A 20,377-nucleotide genomic window follows, 5' to 3' on the forward strand; every position below is an offset into this window, starting at 1 on the left:
ATGTTTGTTACATATTGAGTTTCATAACGAGAAGTACAGGAGTCTGCATGTGTTAGGCTATGTGCCATTGCAGAGTGGGCACTTGGGAGACTTGAGTTCTGGTCTTTGGTGATACTATGATATTTGGGAGATCATAAAAACAGATGCAATATCTCAGATTAAAGGTCTGTATAGATGTTTTCTTGTTCCTCCAGTGTTTAATATAGACAGTTACTTCATCTTTTCGTACTGGTCTCTTCTGTAAAAAAATAGCACAGTAACAGAGGTACATGGTACATGATTTAGGCATCACCTGAATAGACACTACATTTGAGGTAGTTTGAAATACATTATACTCTCAAAATAGCCTAAGTAATAGCTACAGTATTGATCTTTTAATGTATTTAATACCTTGAATGTCTTTTCTGATTTGCTTGAGGGAGCATCATATTGTTGAAGAATATAGCCATCATTATGGCAACCTTGAAATTACTACTGCATAGCAAATACAAAACAATCCACCAAGACTTGATGTGGAATGAAAAAATGAAAGATTCATTGCATACAAATCTACACAAATTTCATATGTAAATTCCTATCATTGCATGATTATTCTCAGTACTGATTATTACTTGCTTTATAGCATTTTTTAAGAAGCTCCTCAATTCTTAGGTCATCTTGTTTGTACTAGCGTTCTTAAAAATTAATGAGCTGTCTTAAGTGGTTTGTTGTATAAATATGAATGAAATCAAAGTAAGTTGATCCTTGAAGTTAGGTATTGTTTTAGAGGATAGTGTTGCCTAGCTTAAAATTTCTGCTTGTCATTGTCTGGGTATCTAGCATTCTAAGGATTTGTAACTGAGCAATATAATTCCAAGTCAATGGTTTTGCATGGGTCTATATGAAAACTGTGTGTTGGTTTTGGGTTTTTTTTGTGACTGTTTACTCAGGGATTTGACAAGCACAGATTCAAGTGTGGTGTTTTGAAAAAGATGCAGACATCATATGAAACTGTAGAGTTGTGCAGGAAAGGGATTCAGGTAAAACTGTCTTGAAATATAGTTTATTATGCAACCGAATTTTTCTGAAGCCCCAGTTGTTAGCTGTTGTATTCATTTAATTTTCAGTATTTAACTCTTAACTGTGATATCTCTCTGTAAAAATTACTTTGTTCCTAATGTTTAAAATCTGTTTCCAGGCTGCAAGCTGCTATATAAACAAGACTTTGCAAGACGGTTAGGACTGAGATGTGTTACTTGTAATTACTGCTCACAGCTGTGCAAAAAGGGAGCAACTAAGGAACTTGATGGTGTAGTGAGAGATTTCTGCAGTGAAGAGTGCTGTAAAAAATTTCAGGACTGGTACTACAAGGCAAGTAACTCAGAATTTCTGATGAGAGCTCCACAGTTTAAACAAAACCAACAGTGCACATGTGAGGATATCTCAAGGACTGTGCAGCAAATATGGCTTACGTCAGCAAACCATTTGCTATACAGTAAGCAAATGTATTAATTTTATCATTTGGGTTTTGTTAGATCTTGAGAGCAGCCTTTCTATCACCTGATTCTATTAATTTATTTGGCAAGGAAGTCTTGAGTTACAGAAAACCAAGAAACTACTGTGTATATTTGTTACTTCACAATTCCGTTTTTCCCCCCCTCGATAACATATTTTTTCTTGTCAAAACTTCCTAAATGTGTATTCAGAATGTTGAAAGCATTGTTAATAGCAGCTGGATGATACCTTGAATTGACTGATGATAAACTAGATTAGTACAGTTTTTCTTGTTCCAGCTTTTGCCTCCTTTTTTTTGCCTTTTACCTTCTCAGAGTTTGAACTGCAGAGGCTTTGATCATTATTTTCCAGTGGAAAGGATGCCAAAGGGAAAAGCAAGACCAAATGGATTTATAATAAAAGTTTTAATAAACAGATGGCATCTGTTTCAATATCTCTGGGAGCTTAACTACCTTGTGAAACACAACCAGTAAAGAGTTCATGTTAAGAGGTTTTTTGTTTTCATGTTTAAAAGAAATAAAGGTGAAATTGGACTGGGTTTAACCTCCAGTTAGTACCATGGATCAAATACTTTATCTTTGCTGTGAACATCCTAGAAAGCTACATTGATAGTGTCAACACAAGAACTATATTTATGGATACATTTGCAAAAAAAAAAACCACACCAGTATGAAATTAATCATCTTAACCCAACCTCTGTACATAGCCTGGAAGGCAATAACAAGCTTGAAATATTAGAGGGCTAGATACGCCCTGTAATTCGAGATGATCTACCTACCATGAAAGAACTGAATCTGAAGAAATATCTGGTACTTTGGAATGGCTGATTCTAGAAATGTTACAGCCAGACATTGTGAAGCTTTTATTCTGAATGATGTATGTGTAGGGTCCTGTTAGTCACTGCAGAGAGGAAACTACTGAACACCAGCATGTGTTTCTTTTGTCTCCTGTGAAAATAGGGTGGTGATGCTCTTCTGCAGTGCTCTTAAACTTACTAAAATGTTAACTTTATACTATAATATTTAATCTGTATACCTTAAAACTTGGGGTACAGGGTGAAATTTATCCCTGCATCAAGTGCCTTCTGATGGAGAACTTTAAAGTTTTGATATGCTTTAGACCACTAGATGATTCATGAAGATCACAGTCTGGGGATGTGCATACCAAACTAGTTTCATGAACATAAACTCCTAGAGAAGTTTGTGCTCTCATTCAAGTTTGAGAAGCACTTGAAAACTCTGGCTTCAGGTTGTCCTTACTTGATTGGCCCATTAGGTCTGCTTAAATGCTGTTGATGCTGTGGCTGGCACAGGAAAGTTAAATTGCCTTTTTGTGGCATCATATCTAAAAAGTCTTGCTGGTAACTGGTGATTTTAATACACTTGATGATACTGAAGTGTTAGGTATTTTTACTTTCGGTAGTGAAAATAATCTTACATGATGTTGAATTGTTGATTGTACTTTTTTTCTTTTCAAATACTTCCAACACCTTTGTCTAATTCAGCTCTGATTATAAAAGTTTGGGATTTATTACATGGGGAAGACATGTAATAGGTTTTAGGAAATGATGTGATTTGCTGACTTTTTCTTTCTTTACATTCTTGCTGATAACTTCTCCCTGCTTTACGAAAGTCACTCCAGGTATCTTTGATTTGGAAGTGCAGTGTTACCTCATGTTCTTACCTAAGCAAAGGTAGATAATGATTAAAGTGCGGGAAGACAGAGTAGATTTCCTTCCTGAATTTGTACTTCATTTGCTGTTTTGTGTGTTAGCACCTTAAAGCATAGTCACATATGTTTGAGCTTAGTCTCATTTATGCAATGTCCAGTGTTACTTTGGAGTTTCAATGAATGTATACATAAAGAGAAATAAGTAATAATAACCTAGCAATGTTTTAACACAATCATTGTGTTCATTAAACAAGTGTTTGTTTCCATCTTCTTTGTCTACTTTTTTTATGGATGCATCTTTCTTGTGTAGTATTATCTGGAAGGTAACTTCTACAAATAATTATTATGGCAGAACCTCCGTAAATGCCAAAATTCTCTTCTCAAAAAGCCAGAAGAAGGTAGGAGTTGTAGAAGCACAACAGACTGTTAACTAGAAGTATTTAGAAGCACATCAGATTTATCTGTAAGTGTTTTTCAAAACTAATATGAAGGATTGGAATGTAGAAGGAATAGTTCAGTCCTAATCACCTGTTGGGTGACAGCTACAGTTACCAGTTGGTGCCAAGTTCTGGGGAAGTTTCTACTCTATGGTGTCCATGCACCTCTTAAGACAAGCTTAAATTTTTGGAGTCTTGATGTTAGCTAGTCAAGTTTAGAGCTCTTCCTGTAAACTTCAATTGCATGCCATGGTTTGGATGTTTACCTGGAAAATGCTTGGGAATATTCAATATAAATATTTCAGTAGCTTGATATTTGGCAGTTTCAATCGTTTGATGTTACTTATACTAGAGCATTAAAAGGACCTTCAAAAAAGAGTATGCAGATCTGAGAACAGCACAGAAATATGTTTCTTGAAATATACATTGTGAAACTTTGCTGAAAATACTGCAGCTGAAGTGCACATTCAGGTTATTCAAGGCTGCAGTGAAGTATTGATTGGACAGAGCATATAGGGAGATGACTGTATTCAGTAGAGGTCATATGTCTTCTGCACAGACTAAGTAGGAGTTGGGGAACTACAATCACAGGCATAGGCATAGAAAAATTATTGTGGCTGGTGAGATTAGATAGCAGTGATTGTCAACAGCAGTAAAATTTGAAACAATGGACCCATTATTTATCTAAATGGTAAAGGCAGCAAGACAACCTTGTTGTATTTGTCTTGTTCAAATTTTGCTATTGTGTAGTAAGGCGTCTCAATTTCAAGTAGGTGCTGTTTCAGAACAGTTGGTTTTCTCTTAAAATCATTCACTATCTGGAAGTATCTTGTTTCCTATTTACTGTGGATTGAACTCAGAATAGACAGCTAAGATGAGGTCAAGTAAATAGCAGTCCAGCTCATCGGAGAATGTTTAGGAGCAGGTCATTGGAGGATTAAAAAAAGTAAATAAACCCCCCTATGTTCAGTGCTGTCTGTATAAATGCTCTATAGAAGTATAAGCACTCAATAGACAGGTAGTAACAGTCTCATGCTCGCAGGCCCTTGTTCTCATGAGAGACTTCAACCACCGTGATATCTGTTGGAGGGATGGTACAGCCCAGCGCAAGCAATCCAGGAGATTCCTCAATTGTGTGGAAGACAACTTCCTTCTGCAAGTAATGGAGCTGACAAGGAGAGGTGCCATGCTTGACCTTGTGCGCACCAACAGGGAGGGGCTGGTTGGAAATGTCCAATCCAGGGCAGCCTTGGTTGTAGCAATCATGAGATGGTCGAGTTCCTGATGCTCAGGACAATGAGAAGAGCGTGCTGCAAGCTCACTGCCCTGAACTTCAAAAGAGCAGACTTTGGCCTCTTCAGGAACCCACTTAGTAAGGTTCCATGGGATAAAGCCCTAGAGGGCAGGGGGCCCAAGACTGTTGGTTGATATTCAAGGATCACCTGCTACAAGCTCAGGAGTACTGCATCCTGACTAGAAGGAAATGTGGCAGGAGGGCAGGAGATGTCCTTAGATGGATAAGGAGCTGCTGAGGAAACTTAGAGGGGAAAAAAGAGGCTTATAGAAGGTGAAAGCAAGGACAGGTGGCCTGGGAAGAATACAGGGATATTGTCTGTGAAGCTAGGGACCAGGTTGGGAAAGCTAAGCCTCAGAATTAAATTTGGCTAGGGATGTGAAAGATAGCAGGAAGGGATTCTATAGTTACATTGCAAATAAAAGACAGACTAGGGACAACATGGCCCCTCTCCAGAAACTATCAGGAGAACTGGCTACCCTGGATTTGGAGAAGGCTGAGGTTCTGAATGACTTCCTTGCCTCAGTCTTCACTGGCAAAGGCTCTGACCACACCCCCAAGTCTTCTGAAACAGATGCAGGGACTGTGAGAATGAAGACCTTGGGCCCACTGTAGGAGAGGATCTGGTTCGAGACCATCTGAAGAACCTGAATGTGCGCTAGTCTATGGGACCTGATGAAATCCATCTGCGGGTCCTGAAGGAGCTGGAGAATGAAGTTGCTAAGCCACTGTCCATCATATTTGAAAAATCATGGCAGTCAGGTGAAGTTCCCGATGACTGGAAAAAGGGAAATATAACCCCCATTTTCAAGAAGGGGAAAATGTATGACCTGGGGAATTACAGACCAGTCAGTCTCACCTCTGTGCCTGGCAAAATCTCCTGCCAGATTCTGCTGGAAGGCATGCTGAGGCACATGAAAAACAATGAGGTTCTTGGTGACACCCAGCATAACTTCACTAAGGGGAAATCCTGCCTGACCAATTTGGTGGCCTTCTATGATGGGGCTACGAAACTGATGGAGAGGGCTAGAGCAGTTGATGTCATCTACCTGGATTTGTGCAAAGCGTTGGACACTGTCCCACACGACATCCCTGTCTCTAAATTGGAGAGACATCGATTTGATGGATGGACCACTTGGGGGATAAAGAACTGGTTGGATGGCCACGTGTAAAGAGTTGTGGCCAATGGCTCAATGTCTAGCTGGAGACAAGTGGTGTCCCTCAGGGATCGCTGCTGGGACCAGTCTTGTTCAACATCTTTGTTGGTGACATGGACAGTGGGATTGAGTGCGCCCTCAGCAAGTTTGCTGATGACACCAAGCTGTGTTGTTCGGTTGATACACTGGAGGGAAGGAATGCCATCCAGAGGGACCTTGACACGCTTGTGAGGTGGGCTGATGCCAACCTCATGAAGTTTAACCATGCCAAGTGCAAGGTCCTACACGTGGGTCAGAGTAATCCCAGGCACAGCTACAGGCTGGGCAGAGAAGGGATTCAAAGCAGCCCTGTAGAGAAGGACTTGGGGGTTTTGGTCGATGAGAAAATGAACATGAGCTGGCTTTAGTGTGTGCTCGCAGCCCAGAAAGCCAACCGTATCCTGGGCTGCATCAAAAGGAGTGTGACCAGCAGGTAGAAGGAGGTGATCCTGCTCCTCTACTCTGCTCTTGTGAGACCTCACTTTGAGTACTGTGTGCAGTTCTGGTGTCCTCAGCATAAAAAGGACATGGAACTGTTGGAACAAGCCCAGAGGAGGGCCACGGGGATGATCAGGGGACTGGAGCACCTCCCATATGAAGATAGGCTGAGAAAGTTGGGGCTGTTCAGCCTGGAGAAGTGAAGGCTGTGTGGAGACCTCATAGCAGCCTTCCAGTATCTGAAGGGGGCCTATAGGGATGCTGGGGATGGACTCTTCATTAGGGACTGTAGTGACAGGACAAGGGGTAGTGGGTTAAAACTTAAACAGGGGAAGTTTAGATTGGATATAAGGAATAAGTTCTTTCCTCTTAGGGTGGTGAGGCACTGGAATGGGTTTCCCAGGGAAGTTGTGAATGCTCCATCCCTAGCAGTGCTCAGCGCTGGGTTGGACAAAGCCCTGGGTGGCATCATTTAGTGTGAGGTGTCCCTGCCCATGGCAGGGGGGTTGGAACTAGATGATCTTAAAGGTTCTTTCCAACCCTAATTCTTATATTATTCTATGGGTTTAAGTGAAAACGTTAATTTTTGTCCTCAATTTCATTTTAAAAAAGGTGTTTATTTACTACACTGATTTGAAGATGTTGAAATTGTATCTGGGAATCTAACTGGACCAAAAACCAGGCGTGAGTCTCAAAGGTGTTATGTGAAATTGAAATACAGAGATTATAGATGGACTTTTTGAAAGCACAGATGTAAAAGATTTGAAGGCAGGTATTTTGAAGATATTTAACGTATAGTGGTGCCGTCCTGAATGGAAACAAATGGATAGGGGAGGCAAGGAAGGAAAAGGCAGATCACGCTTTTGCTTTCAGTTAATTTCATGGTCAGGGAAGTGGGGAGAACAAGTAGGAGCTGTAGTGCATGGGACAATGTATAGTATTAACTGCAAGCAAGATTATTTAAATAGAATTACAGCCTACCAAATGTAGGGATGAGACGTGAAGCATCTTTTGTAAAGGAATCTTGGGCTTGCTAAGGAATAGTAATTGCTGTGTGGAAGCAAGGCAGGTATTTTTTTTTTCATGTAAATGCTTTATTAGCTGCCCAGGAAAGATAAAGATACTCTTATTCAAAGGCATAAGCAAAAGAGCAGAACCAGGAAAGGCAGAAACAGTTGCAAGAAGGCTAGAGGTGCTGTGTTTAACGAGATTTGTCACCTTTTTCTTTCTTTGATGGAGATAAAACATTGAGCAGAAAGTGGTGCTTTAATAGTCAAGCAAAGTGCTGCAGGTCACAATAGGTGGGCTTTTCTGCATGTGGGTAAGCTGACATTCTTGGGTGGGCTTGAGATTTAAAATTAGAAGGAACTGTACGGTTTGGTTGTGGGTTTTTTTTTGTTTTGTTTGTGGGGGTTTTTTTTGTTGTTGTTGCTTTTTGTTTGGTTGGGTTTTGTTTTTTTACTGCTATTTCATCCTTTTGGTGGCTTTGGAAAGATGCATTTGCCTTGAAGGTGTGAATTCACAGTTTCCCTGAGCTGATAAATCTAGGCTATTTTGGCAACACTCCATCTTCTTCCCCACTCCCAAGAATGCATCTTACGTGCTCTTTTGTCCAACTGAGAACATCTGTGCTGCAAAATGACCTGTGAATCAGCATCAGCAGAAGTGACAAATTTAACAGACATTGAGGAAGGATGGGAGTGATGCAGTGCTGACCTTGTGTACCCTGCTGGTACATAAGCACTACTGCTGACAAAGAAGGGAGGAAAAAAAGTACCTGACCTGCCAGGGCATCTGATGTTTAGTGTGAGGGGATCCTGAAGCCACAGCTTTATTGCTGGGTTATACTGTTAGACTTGAGTCTCTCCATACATCATCTTAAATACTTGAAAATTGTAACTGAGAGCTGAATTTCCTATGTTGCCAGAGGATGGTGCTGGGTTGTGAAATTGCAGAGAAGAAACTTAACGTTTAGTTACTTTGCAAATTTGAACTAATCGTCCTGTTTGTACTCTTTTTGAAGTCATAAGAGCTGTAGTTGGACTTTTTTTCCCCCAGAGCTGTCAGATCCTTGTGCGTAACTGCAATGTTGTGTATGGTTTTATGTATTAATGTTTTATGTTGCATAGTATCGTAACGTCCCTCTTCCTCTCCTGGCTCTGTTATTAGGTTGACTTATTTTGGATTCCTGAGCATCCATGAAGCCTTTTTTTTGTTTGTTTGTTTTTAAGGACTGCTTCAGTGTGCAGGTTGCAAGCGATATCAGGGCGAGCAGTAGTACTTATTTGAGCATCTGAAATTGTGGCTACCGCCACAATTGATGATAATTTATAGCATGGCTGAATAAGTTCTGTGGAATCTAGAGGAAAAAAAACCAGTGTCTGTCTTAGCTACGCCTCATGAAATTAGGTAGGCTGGTGAAAGATACATTACTTTTCTGAATCCCTAGCTAAACATTAAAAAACAAAGGTTTGAGTTTCAAGTTACATGCTAACTAGATTTTGTGTAACCTCTTTACTTTAAGACCTATTGTTGTTTATAAATCATAGAGAAGCTTTGAAGAACCAAATAATTGGATTCTAAAATTGTCAAACTACCTAAATAATGAAAATATAAATGTTACTAAGGGTCTCTGATTTGATACATAGAGAAGTGGTTCTGTTTGTGCCTGAAACCCCAGAACTTGGGGGGGAGGAGGGGAAACAGACTCTACTCGTTCTCAGTTCAAGAGCCTCATTAAGGAGTCTCAGTCACTTTCTACTGGCTTTCTTTGCAGAATGCTACAGTAGAGATAATAAAAATTAATGTATGAAATGAATCTTTTGCTTACTATCTAGAAGTGAGCAATACTTAAAGACTTAGTGAAACAAAGCAGAATCATTCTGGGAGTTAATCCCTAGCAAACAGTTGAAAATAAACTGCTAGATAAGTCTATATATATGGATTAACAGGTGGGGTAGCTATCGTAGAGCCAACAGGAGCGAGGCAACTATATAGCAGTTACTATTTCTTCAGTACTCTTAAAACCATAACCTTTTAAAATGTAGAATTTTTTTTTCCAAGGTTCATTTAAAAATGTCAAAATCTTCTTTTCATTAAGGCTGCGCGATGTGACTGTTGTAAGTCTCAAGGAACTCTCAAAGAGAAAGTGCAGTGGCGTGGTGAAATGAAACACTTCTGTGATCAGCACTGTTTGCTCCGTTTCTACTGTCAACAAAACGAACCAAATCTGGCAACCCAAAAAGGACCTGAGAACTTACACTACGGTATGTGCTGCTTTCTGGCTCCTAAATGGTAGATGAAATGTTTGCTTTAAATGAAAAATTCAAAGCTGTATGTCATCTGTTTGTTGTAGTAAACTGTATTAGAGATTATCCTATTTATCATCAGAGGCATCATGGAGCTGCTTGGTGTTTTTTATGTTAGCTCTTTATATGGCTTGAGACATGAAATCTTGTCAGGTAATCAGACAGTTTTGTAATCACTTTAAAAAAATAAATAAAATCTTCTTTGTAGGTTAAGCATAATTTTAGTGTTGTATTATCACAGGGACAACATGTTTCCTCTTTCATTGTGCTCTGGTTTGTTACTACTTGCTCTGTGGAAACACTTCTTTCAAAATGTGCTTTGGTCACAGGGAGCTGATAAATGCACTAGGAATGAAAAAAGAAAGGAGTTAAAAGGAAATAAATGCAAATTAAATCAAAGTGGAATTAAAACAGAGAAGAGGAATACGCTGCTTTTTTGTTTTGGTTTGGTTTTTAATATTTTTTTTCTGTTGGCTGTGGGTACTGTGTAAATTTGGTGATGGAGGCTGGATGCATGTTTACATGGTTTAAATGGCAAGTCAGCCAAAGTTCAAATAAATCAATTTTTAATTAATGTAATTACAGCAACACAACTTTATTGTATGGCCCTTTTTATATTTGAATGTTTTGGTATTTACTTTTTTGAAAGAGGTTATATTCACATCTGGGTGGAGCATTGATTTAGCTTTTGCCTTTGGGTAAGGTTCAGTGCTGGAGTGGTGAGGTGCCTGTGAATGAGAACTCTTGTGTGCTGTTCTCATCTGCGATACAGTACTAATCAGTGTTGTTAATTTAATGTTATCCTGATGATAAATGTTGTCAGAGTTGCTTACTGAAATTTGCTTTAATTCTGAAAAAGGGAAAAACATGTCTAAAAATGTTTTCTTATATTTTTAGATCAGGGCTGTCAAACCCCCAGGACAAAAATAACAGTAAGTACATATATGTAATATATAGAAAATACAATTAGATCCATTTAAAATGTGAGATCCTGGTGGCTTAAAGGGTTGCTATTAAAAATAAAAAAATACAGTATCTTTGAATGATACTTAGATAAACTTTCATAGTTATTTAGTCAGTAGTTGAAATTAAATATTTAAATGCTCATACTTTGTCTTTCCAGTGTCTTCTGGGAAACCAAATCATCAACTGTGTATTTTACGTCTATAGTACATAAAAGTATTGCTTAGAAGTTAATCCACAAACTACGTGTATCTTATTCACATGTTTAGACTGATCAGGTGTATATATGGAGTGTAGAAAGGGAAGAACATTTCACTGGTCAATTAGGATATTATGGTTGTATTTCAGCTTTGACAGGCTGAAAATAAAGCTTCAGATCTTAAATTGTAACTCCTAAGAGTAGAATAATTAGTGTTCAAGGTCTGATTGACTTGGCTGCAGGTGACAGTAGGGAAGTGTAACCCTTTGGAGGATCACAGTCTGGGAGGGTGGGGTTTGTCAGTGGAGCAGCAGCCTTCATTCTGAGTTTCAGTTTTCTTCAGCTTGTCAAAATTTTTCTTTTTTCATTTAAAAAAAAACCTTAGTTTTGTTTTGTTTTTGTTGGAACTCAAAACTGTCTGGTTTTCCATGAAAAAATTGACTCACCCTTTTAGTCCAAATATATTTTGTAAGGTAAATCTTTGATTTAATTGAAAGTATTTTGATGTCATTATAAAATAAGTTAATGAAAACCACGGGAAATAAGATTACTTATGTAACTGGAGACATCAGATGAGCTAAACTGTCATGCTAAAAACATCAGTATTTTATGGTTAGTGATGCTAATTCAGTCCAAACCTTCTGAAGATCATACAAAAGCTATGTGTGATACAAGCTTTTTTAATATATTTTAGAAAGTGAAGGTCAGTTGCTATTCTTATGACAGGACTTTCCATATTTAAAACAGTATGTGGGGATACTAATACATATGACTAAATAAAAGTTTCTTCAGTCAGGTTCTAAGACAGGTATTAGGGGACAAAATCACGTCTGGGGCAAGAGGCTTTTAACCACTTAACTGTAAGGTGGCAGTTTGAGCATAATGTTATGTTCCAAAGTTATTTGTTGTCACTGTTGTAGGGCCAGCAGGGGGGGCTCGAAGTTCGTGCCTTAGGAATTAAAATGTTCAGAGGTATTTTATTTAGAATTACATTGTTTTTTTAAATGCAATCTTTGGCTGATAGCATAGTTCAAGACGGTTGGACCTTGAGCCAGCAGTCTCTTATGCTACTTAGAGTGAATTCTCTTTACAGCTAAAATTATTTTTAAAGTTAGAAATCAGCTTAAATTGCACCTGCATTTAAACATTAAAAAAAAAATATCAAAGTGGTATCCCTGGCTGAGCAAAATACAGCTATGTTAAATTCCTGGCACTGGCAGCTCCTTACTAGAAATACACAGTAGCTTGCAATTAAAGAATAACGGTGCTGTTATGTTGTGCTGTTGTGAGCTCCCTGTCCAGTATCTCATAGAGGAAAAGTATTAACTGATACATTAAATCACAAATTTTGTGTTGAAATCAGTGTGGTGCAACAGTGCAATCTCTTTTATTTGCCTGTCTGTAGGGTTCAGCACCACCACCTTCTCCAACACCTAACAGAGAAATGAAGAACAAGGCAGTTCTTTGCAAGCCTTTGACGATGACGAAAGCCACGTACTGTAAACCTCATATGCAGACAAAATCTTGTCAGACAGGTAACTCTTGAGCTGTACTGGAGCTACTCATTTCTTCACTGCAGATTTTTTCAGTCTGTCTTCGAACATACTGCAAATACTCTGATTTTTTTTTTCCCCTAAACTGCAGGTGTAAAATATATTTAAGTACCTGGCAGTGTTTGCCTTTTTCTTTTTTCTTTTAATAGAAGATGATTGGAAAAAAGAGTATATCCCAGTGCCTATTCCTGTACCTGTCTATGTTCCTGTGCCTATGAACATGTATAGTCAGAAGGTTCCTGTTCCTGCAACAGTTCCTGTTCCTGTAAGTAACACTTCAGCTTCACTTTTAAATTGGCATCCATTCACATGTGTGTGAGGGACCACTATGTATTGTTGGTTGTTCTCATTCTGGTCCATCTAAACCACTGCAGGATGCTGCAGCACTATTTATTGAAAAAGTATTAGAAATCTGACAGTGGCAGTTAGTGTCCTGATTGTTCCTTAGGACCTATCTACCTCCTGCTGATGATCTTTTTAGGAACAGTTCTGAGTGGTACTTTTGAGTTTGTTAAATAACAAACTGATGGAGAGTGGTAAAGCAGTTGATGTCATCTACCTGGGTTTGTGTAAAGCGTTCGACACTGTCCCACACAACATCCTTGTCTCTAAATTGGAGAGACATCAATTTGATGGATGGACCACTCGGTGGATAAAGAACTGGCTGGATGGCCGCATGCAAAGAGTTGTGGTCAGTGGCTCAATGTCCGGCTGGAGACCAGTAACGAGTGGTTTCCCTCAGGGACTGGTGTTGGGACTGGTCTTGTTCAACATCTTTGTTGCTGACATGGACAGTGGGATTGAGTGCGCCCTCAGCAAGTTTGCTGATGACACCAAGCTGTGTGGTTCGGTTGATACACTGGAGGGAAGGAATGCCATCCAGAGGGACCTTGACATGCTTGTGAGGTGGGCTGATGCCAACCTCATGAAGTTTAACCATGCCAAGTGCAAGGTCCTACACCTGGGTCAGAGCAATCCCAGGCACAGCTACAGGCTGGGCAGAGAAGAGATTCAGAGCAGCCCTGCGGAGAAGGACTTGGGGGTGCTGGTCGATGAGAAAATGAACATGAGCCGCTTCAGTGTGCGCTTGCAGCCCAGAAAGCCAACCGTATCCTGGGCTGCATCAAAAGGAGCATGACCAGCAGGTCGAAGGAGGTGATCCTGCTCCTCTACTCTGCTCTCGTGAGACCTCACGTGGAGTATTGTGTACAGTTCTGGTGTCCTCAACATAAAAAGGACATGGATGGGTCCAGAGGAGGGCCACGAGGATGATCAGGGGACTGGAGCACCTCCTGTATGAAGATTGGCTGAGAAAGTTGGGACTGTTCAGCCTGGAGAAGAGAAGGCTGTGTGGAGACCTCATAGCAGCCTTCCAGTATCTGAAGGGGGCCTATAGGGATGCTGGGGATGGACTCTTCATTAGGGACTGTAGTGGTAGGACAAGGGGTAATGGACTAAAACTTAAACAGGGGAAGTTTAGATTGGATATAAGGAGGAAATTCTTTCCTGTTATTGTGGTGAGGCACTGGAATAGCTTGTCCAGGGAGGTTGTGAATGCTCCATCCCAGGTGGTGTTCAAAGCCAGGTTGGGCGAGGCCTTGGGTAATATGGTTTAGAGCGAGGTGTCCCTGCCCATGGCAGGGGGGTTGGAACTTGATGATCTTAAGGTCCTTTCCAACCCTAACTATTCTATGATTCTGTTAAATAGCAAGATTCATGCTGGTAACAAGGCAATTGAAAGGATTGTCGTGGGGAGGGATGGAATAGTGGTCGAAACAGGAGGAAGTGAAAAAACTTAACCTTCTGCCAGCAAAAGAAAATAACTCTTAAGTGGTTACAAATTTCACTTATGTACCAAATCTCATCCAGATGGTGGACAAAACCCCCAGAATTCCTAAAATTCCATGTCTCACAAGGAAGCCACTGAAAAAGGATGATGATTTGCCCAAAATGTTAATCTGAATTTATGGTCAGACAGGTTTGAACCTCAGAAGTCCTTTCTGTTCTTACTCTAACCCAATATATTGTATAATATTTAATTTTTAGTTGTATCCTTTCCTGCTTTCCCTTCTGTTCTCAGTTGTTTATATTGATTTTTTTTTTAACTTCTGAACATTTTTTTTGTTAGACCACACTGAGGTGATATGTTTATAATTTGTATTAACTGTGTCTTTTAGAAGAGGGGTATAGTTTGTTTCTGTGTTGGCTGCTGTAGATGCTTTGTTGCAGAAGGGGGTTTTTTTCTAATTATCTTTTCCCTCCCTGTCTGCATAGGTGCCAGTTCCAGTTTTCTTGTCCACTACTCTGGATAGCAGTGAGAAAATCCTAGCAGCAATAGAAGAGCTGAGGGGAAAAGTGCCCTCAAATCCTCTAGAAACTGAGCTGCTGAACTTGTCAGAGATGGTGCCTGAACATGGAAAAGCTGAAGCTTCTGATGTGACCAGTGAGTTTCCTGCTGAGTTTTTGACTCTTTGGCTTGGTGGGGTGTATGTGAGGGGGTGTGTGAATCAAGAGAAGGGTTGCTTGTTGGGGGTTTTTTTTTAACTATTTTAGAGAAAGATTGAGTACAACAATGCTATTATTGAATTCCTATGTTAAGTTGAAATATAAATTATTTAAACATTTTCAAAGATCATTTTAGCACATTTGAAATACAGAAAACTTTCTGAAGTCAGTTGTGTACCTTCACTGTGCTGTACCAGACCTTTGTTTTTAAAAATGCAGGCATTCCCTTTGCTTGTGCCAGCTGTCACTGCCTGCTTGCCATGTTCGCTTTTTTGGGATCTTCCATGGACTTGAAAGTCTGTTCTGTTGCAGGCAGAATCATGTAGAAAAATAGATAATAGGGTTTGTCAGGTTTGGTTTTGTTTGCATTCTGTGGTTGGTTGATATGATCCAGATTCTCCAGCATTTGATTTTCTGTACACATGCTTTGCTGGCCCATCTTACTGAAGAAGGACAGATGGACTAGTATCTTACATGCGTGAAGGAAATTGGGTTGAAGAAGTAAATCTGAGATCCCAAGAATACAAGAGCAACAAAACCTAAGATGGTGATACACAGAACAAGCAACTTTAGAACCACTAAGCTTCTAAAGTTCTAAATCTGCCCTGTTTTGACTAATCCATGTGCTACTTAAAGTAACAGGAACTTTTTTTTTTTTTTAACAGGTGTGATAGTTGAGTCAAATCTACTGAACTCAGAAACAGAAGCACGGACGAGTTTGCCTGATGTTCCATATGAACCAGACCTGGATATTGAAATAGACTTTCCAAGAGGTATTGAATCTGCCATTTTAATAAACATCATGAAATAGATATTGTGGGCAACCGTCATACCTTGTTTCATCATCCTTTCAGAGGAGCTTTATTTGTTTGCAAAATCCACTTAACTGACTGTTAGTTAAAACTTTGCCATGCCATTGCAAGAGTGGGGACTTCTGAATTAGTTCCTCCGTCTTTCTAAGTACAGTATTTGCAAGAGAATGCAAAGAAAAGGGGGAATTAACCTTTTACAAAGTTGGCAGCATCACTGTTATAGACATAGGAAAGCTGTTTTGGAAGCTCAACGAGTCAGTTGTCATAGAAAACGATAATGAATTCATTCTTCAAACATCAGATACTTATTTCCATGGGAAATAAACTCAAGTTTATTAGAACATTGCAAGCTAATAAGCTGCACTTGTGTTTCCTTTTAGTATCTTGTTAATATCCGTACCTCTATTTAAAGAAGGTAGGATTATTTGAATTGGCAGGAAAATCACTACTTTGAGACCTTTAATAAGGTCTTGGTTTTGTGTATCACAGTTTCTAGCACACTACAGAATGCAGGCAACAGTGTCTGTTCCCTTATACCATGTCCTAAGCAATCCTAGCAGTAGCTAGTGTCTCCCCTGACATAGCTTCTCTTGGATATACAACTCTCATACCTCCCATGGATAGCTTCTCTGTTTCATGTAGGAAGTTTCCTTTTGCCTTTTGTCATAGATACCCCCACTGGATGCCCATACTGGCTTTCTCAGTTTGCTGTGTGTCTAATTTATAGTTCAGGTCTAGGGGTTAGTCTTACCTTAGTCTTATGAAGTTTATTAGCCAGGTGCATACTAGACCCTATTTGTAAGTGAGGCTTGGTATATGGGAAAGTAAAATCATGGGGAAAAAGAAAAATAAAGTGCAGTAGTAAATAATAGGAGTTTGTGATAGGTATCGATTAACACTGATGTGCTTCTGAGAAAGAAGATAGGAAACTAAACATGAGCCAGCAGTTTGCAGTCACAGCCCAGAAGCCAACCATGTCCTGGGCTGCATCAAAAGAAGTGTGACCAGCAGGTCGAAAGATGTGATTCTACCCCTCTGCTCTCATGAGACCTCAATTGGAGTATTGTGTACAATTCTGGTGTCCCCAGCATAAGAAGGACATGGAGCTGTTGAAGCAAGTCCAGAGAAGGGCCACGAGGATGACAAAGGAGGCTGGAGCACCTCCCATACAAAGACAGGCTGGGAAAGTTGGGGCTGTTCAGCCTGGAGAAGGAAGGGCTGCGTGGAGACCTCATTGCAGCCTTCCAGTATCTGAAGGGGGCCTGAAAAGATACTGGAGGGGGTCTGTAGTGTTAGGACAAGGATCAGTGGGCTTAATCTTAAAAAGAGGAGATCTAAGTAGATACAAGGAAGAATTTCTTTACTGTGGGAGTGGTGAGGCACTGGAACAGATTGCCCAATGAAGCTGCGGTGTTCAAGGCCAGGTTGGACAGAGCCTACCTGTCCTATGTTGTGATTCTTAATGTTTTTAGCCAAATATAATATGCTATATCAGATATAAAACTTGAATAGAAATGATGTCAATACATGAGCAAAAGTGCGTGTACTAAGTGTAGTAATTTTTTCACTCACAGCTGCTCATAACTTAAACTTCCTGATACCAAAGACTGCCTAGGAGAAGAATTGTGTAAGGGTCCATAGTAAGAAGTGCTGCCTTAGTGACTTCAGATAGTTTGAAAATGTTGAGTGTTGTGTCCTTCACAGTTTATTTAGAGGTACATATTTTGATAGCTTTGCTTTACTTTCAAAATAAGGTTTATTTCCTCTTACTCAAATCCAGTCTTTGATAATGTTTATATGTGTGCTATTGTGGACCCCTTATGTTAATGCACATTAATATAGTTAATTGTGGGGTTTTTCAAACCAATTCCATTCAGAAGATGTTCAGAAATAAGTTTCTGTTAATGTATTTTCAGCAACTGAGGAGCTTGATACAGAAAATGAGTTTTTGTTACCTCCTGTTTTTGGGGAAGAGTACGAGGAGCAGCCAAGGCCTCGGTCCAAAAAGAAGGTAGTTCCATCATCCTATTAAATCCAAAAAGAACAAAATCTTAAGTGAGCAAAAATATGCCAGGTTTTGTGGGTTTTTGCTTCAGTTCCCATACTGCTCTAAAACCTGGTACTGCCTATTCGTGCCTAATATCCTATCTTTGTGTTACATGTTTTTTAAATTCTGAGCCTGTTTTTGCTTCACATTGGTAGAACTGTCAATGTAATGTGCTAATGTATATGTACTTGCTTTTCTACTTCAAACAAAGCTGTACTGGTTTAATTTGATAGTCAAATGGAGGAATGTTGGCATCACCGTGGCTTATAACAGCAGCTATAGCATATCCTGTATAAAACAGCTCTTTAAAACATTTTTATTTGTTTGTAATTTTCCCAGATTTTATTTTCAGTCAAAAATCTTAGCTTACATGTTGTGGATAAATTGGCCATATTCTTTTATTTAGAAGGAAGCTAACAGGAAATAGAGTTTCTGGTGCCTGGCACAATGTTGAAATGGTTTTGTTGCAGTAACTGCAGTGGATATTGCAAATTTAAGAAAAAAACAGCCAACTTCTTAAAAACTTTCTAAGAATAAATGTGTCTTTCTAGTTTTAAATTCAGAATCCAGCCTGTTGGCATTATCTGCTGGACATTATTCATATATCCACTGCTGCACATGCTTTCGTTTGGGACCAGTTCTGGCTTTTCCTTTGATGGGTTCAGTTGACCCTAAAAACTGACCTTCTGACATAGATTTGGAGGAATTTTAACTTTCTGCACATTAACACAATTAAATCCTGGAAGCACACTGAATTATTTGGTGCATCGTGTTTGTTGCTTAATACAGTATAACCAATACAGCAACTCCATTACCAAAATCGCTGTGTTAGGAACCAGTTTGAAAGGCGAATTAAAAATGTCTGTCATCTTAAGAAATACTGTCCTTAGAAGAATGACACAGAAACTATTGACTGAAGCACATGTTGCTTTACATAGAACATTCGGTTTGTAATTTGACCCGCAGTTTGCTTATTCTGCTCAGCTTCTGTGTTCCTGCTATTGGCAGTGTTAACCACTGTGTTTCAATGGCAGGGAGTGAAGAGGAAAGCAGTGTCAGAATACCAGTCTCACGATGACAGCTCTGAAAACTCAGAGTGTAGTTTTCCATTCAAATACGCATACGGTGTAAATGCATGGAAGCACTGGGTGAAGTCTCGGTATTTAAATGAAGACCTTCCAGAATTAGAGGAACTGAAATCAAGTAAGTATTATCAAAAATTTGGCATCCAGATTCTTACTTGGTGGGGAGAGTTACCATACTCACCTGATTTCCAGCTGGAATTTTTAATACGAGTTTCCACATGTCACTCATGTTCCCACAATGACTGGAATTATTTACCACAGAGTTGCCAAACTTTTTCTTTTCTTGCCAAGCTTTCCCTACTTGGTTCAGAATGCTGGGGCTCACACTGCTTCTGCAAGCCAGGACAGCGATTTTCGGGCTCTTCTCACTTTCTGTGACAATTTTGATTTATTTTTTTTTTGTTTGCATGCTGGTTTTCCCCATATTCTAACTCACCTTGAAGCTCACCTGTTTTCTGGACTTCTAAATTGCAAGGAAGAGCCATCCTACCCTTTCTCTTGGAAAGAGATCTTCATCTGAGGCTAGCATTACCTGGCTGTGGAGCTCTGACATGAGGTGGCCTTTGTTCCTGTGGAGCCTTGCTGCTCTTTCTGCAGTGCTCCTCTGTGTGTACATTTGTATGATGATGGAGAAGGGAGATTGCTGCTACTCCTGCTGTTCTTCAGCTCCCACATGTCTGAGCACTTTTGTGTAATACTGTTGAATCTTTGGAAACAGCTGTTTCCCCTGAAGGTCTCCCTCTACAGCACTATCTTCAGCGTCTTGGGCCACTTCCTTGTCATCCTCAGCTGTGCATGACAGCATGTTCATCAGTGGGTGATACTGTATTTGGCTAACTGAACTTAACTCTAGTACCCTTTGATACAGACCTAACCTTTCAACTGCTTAGTACATTAAGACTCATTCATAGGGTAGTGGAGAGGACATTAAGCCAGTTTTCCACTTTCCAGTCCAAAAATACCACCTCTCGCCCTCCTTGTGTAAAAATTCTGTTGTATAATGTAGCATTTTTTCTCCATTTTACAGCAAAGTCTGTGAAATTAAAGGAAGATCTATTATCACATACTTCAGCTGAGTTAAACTATGGATTGACACATTTTGTCAATGAAATTCGAAGGCCAAATGGAGAGAACTATGCACCTGACAGCATCTATTACCTGTGTCTTGGGATTCAGGAGGTTAGTAAAAGCTGTAGAGGTGGGAAGCAGAGCTGCTTATTTGACTCTAAGCCACTTCAGTGAAAAAATGAAGATCATGTAGATTTATTGGCTAGGAGCTGTTAACATAACACAGGCTGATGTGTAAATCACATTGTAGAAAACCATCTGTATAGAAAATGAGTTTGCAGAACCGTCTTGAAAACTCAAATGCAGA

General features: G+C 39.6%; 1 protein-coding gene across 7 annotated transcripts in view; it reads left to right on the top strand.

Annotated features, from left to right (window-relative positions):
- ZMYM2 (zinc finger MYM-type containing 2) overlaps positions 1–20,377 on the top strand; it is an 88,778-nt gene that overhangs the window by 59,483 nt on the left and 8,918 nt on the right. For all 7 annotated transcript variants that reach the window (XM_061374332.1, XM_061374333.1, XM_061374331.1 and 4 more), the window contains 10 exons: positions 1,178–1,350; positions 9,631–9,796; positions 10,736–10,770; positions 12,406–12,535; positions 12,703–12,818; positions 14,828–14,996; positions 15,724–15,831; positions 17,787–17,881; positions 18,952–19,120; positions 20,030–20,181. In XM_061374332.1, coding sequence (XP_061230316.1) covers positions 1,178–1,350; positions 9,631–9,796; positions 10,736–10,770; positions 12,406–12,535; positions 12,703–12,818; positions 14,828–14,996; positions 15,724–15,831; positions 17,787–17,881; positions 18,952–19,120; positions 20,030–20,181 — 1,313 coding nt within the window. The remainder of the gene's footprint in view (positions 1–1,177; positions 1,351–9,630; positions 9,797–10,735; positions 10,771–12,405; positions 12,536–12,702; positions 12,819–14,827; positions 14,997–15,723; positions 15,832–17,786; positions 17,882–18,951; positions 19,121–20,029; positions 20,182–20,377) is intronic.

Source organism: Neopsephotus bourkii, unplaced genomic scaffold (assembly GCF_033783945.1).
Source record: "Neopsephotus bourkii isolate Nb327-2 ecotype Australia unplaced genomic scaffold, CSIRO-AGI_Nbou_v1 NB_1638, whole genome shotgun sequence".
In the NCBI taxonomy this organism is placed as follows: domain Eukaryota; kingdom Metazoa; phylum Chordata; class Aves; order Psittaciformes; family Psittacidae; genus Neopsephotus; species Neopsephotus bourkii.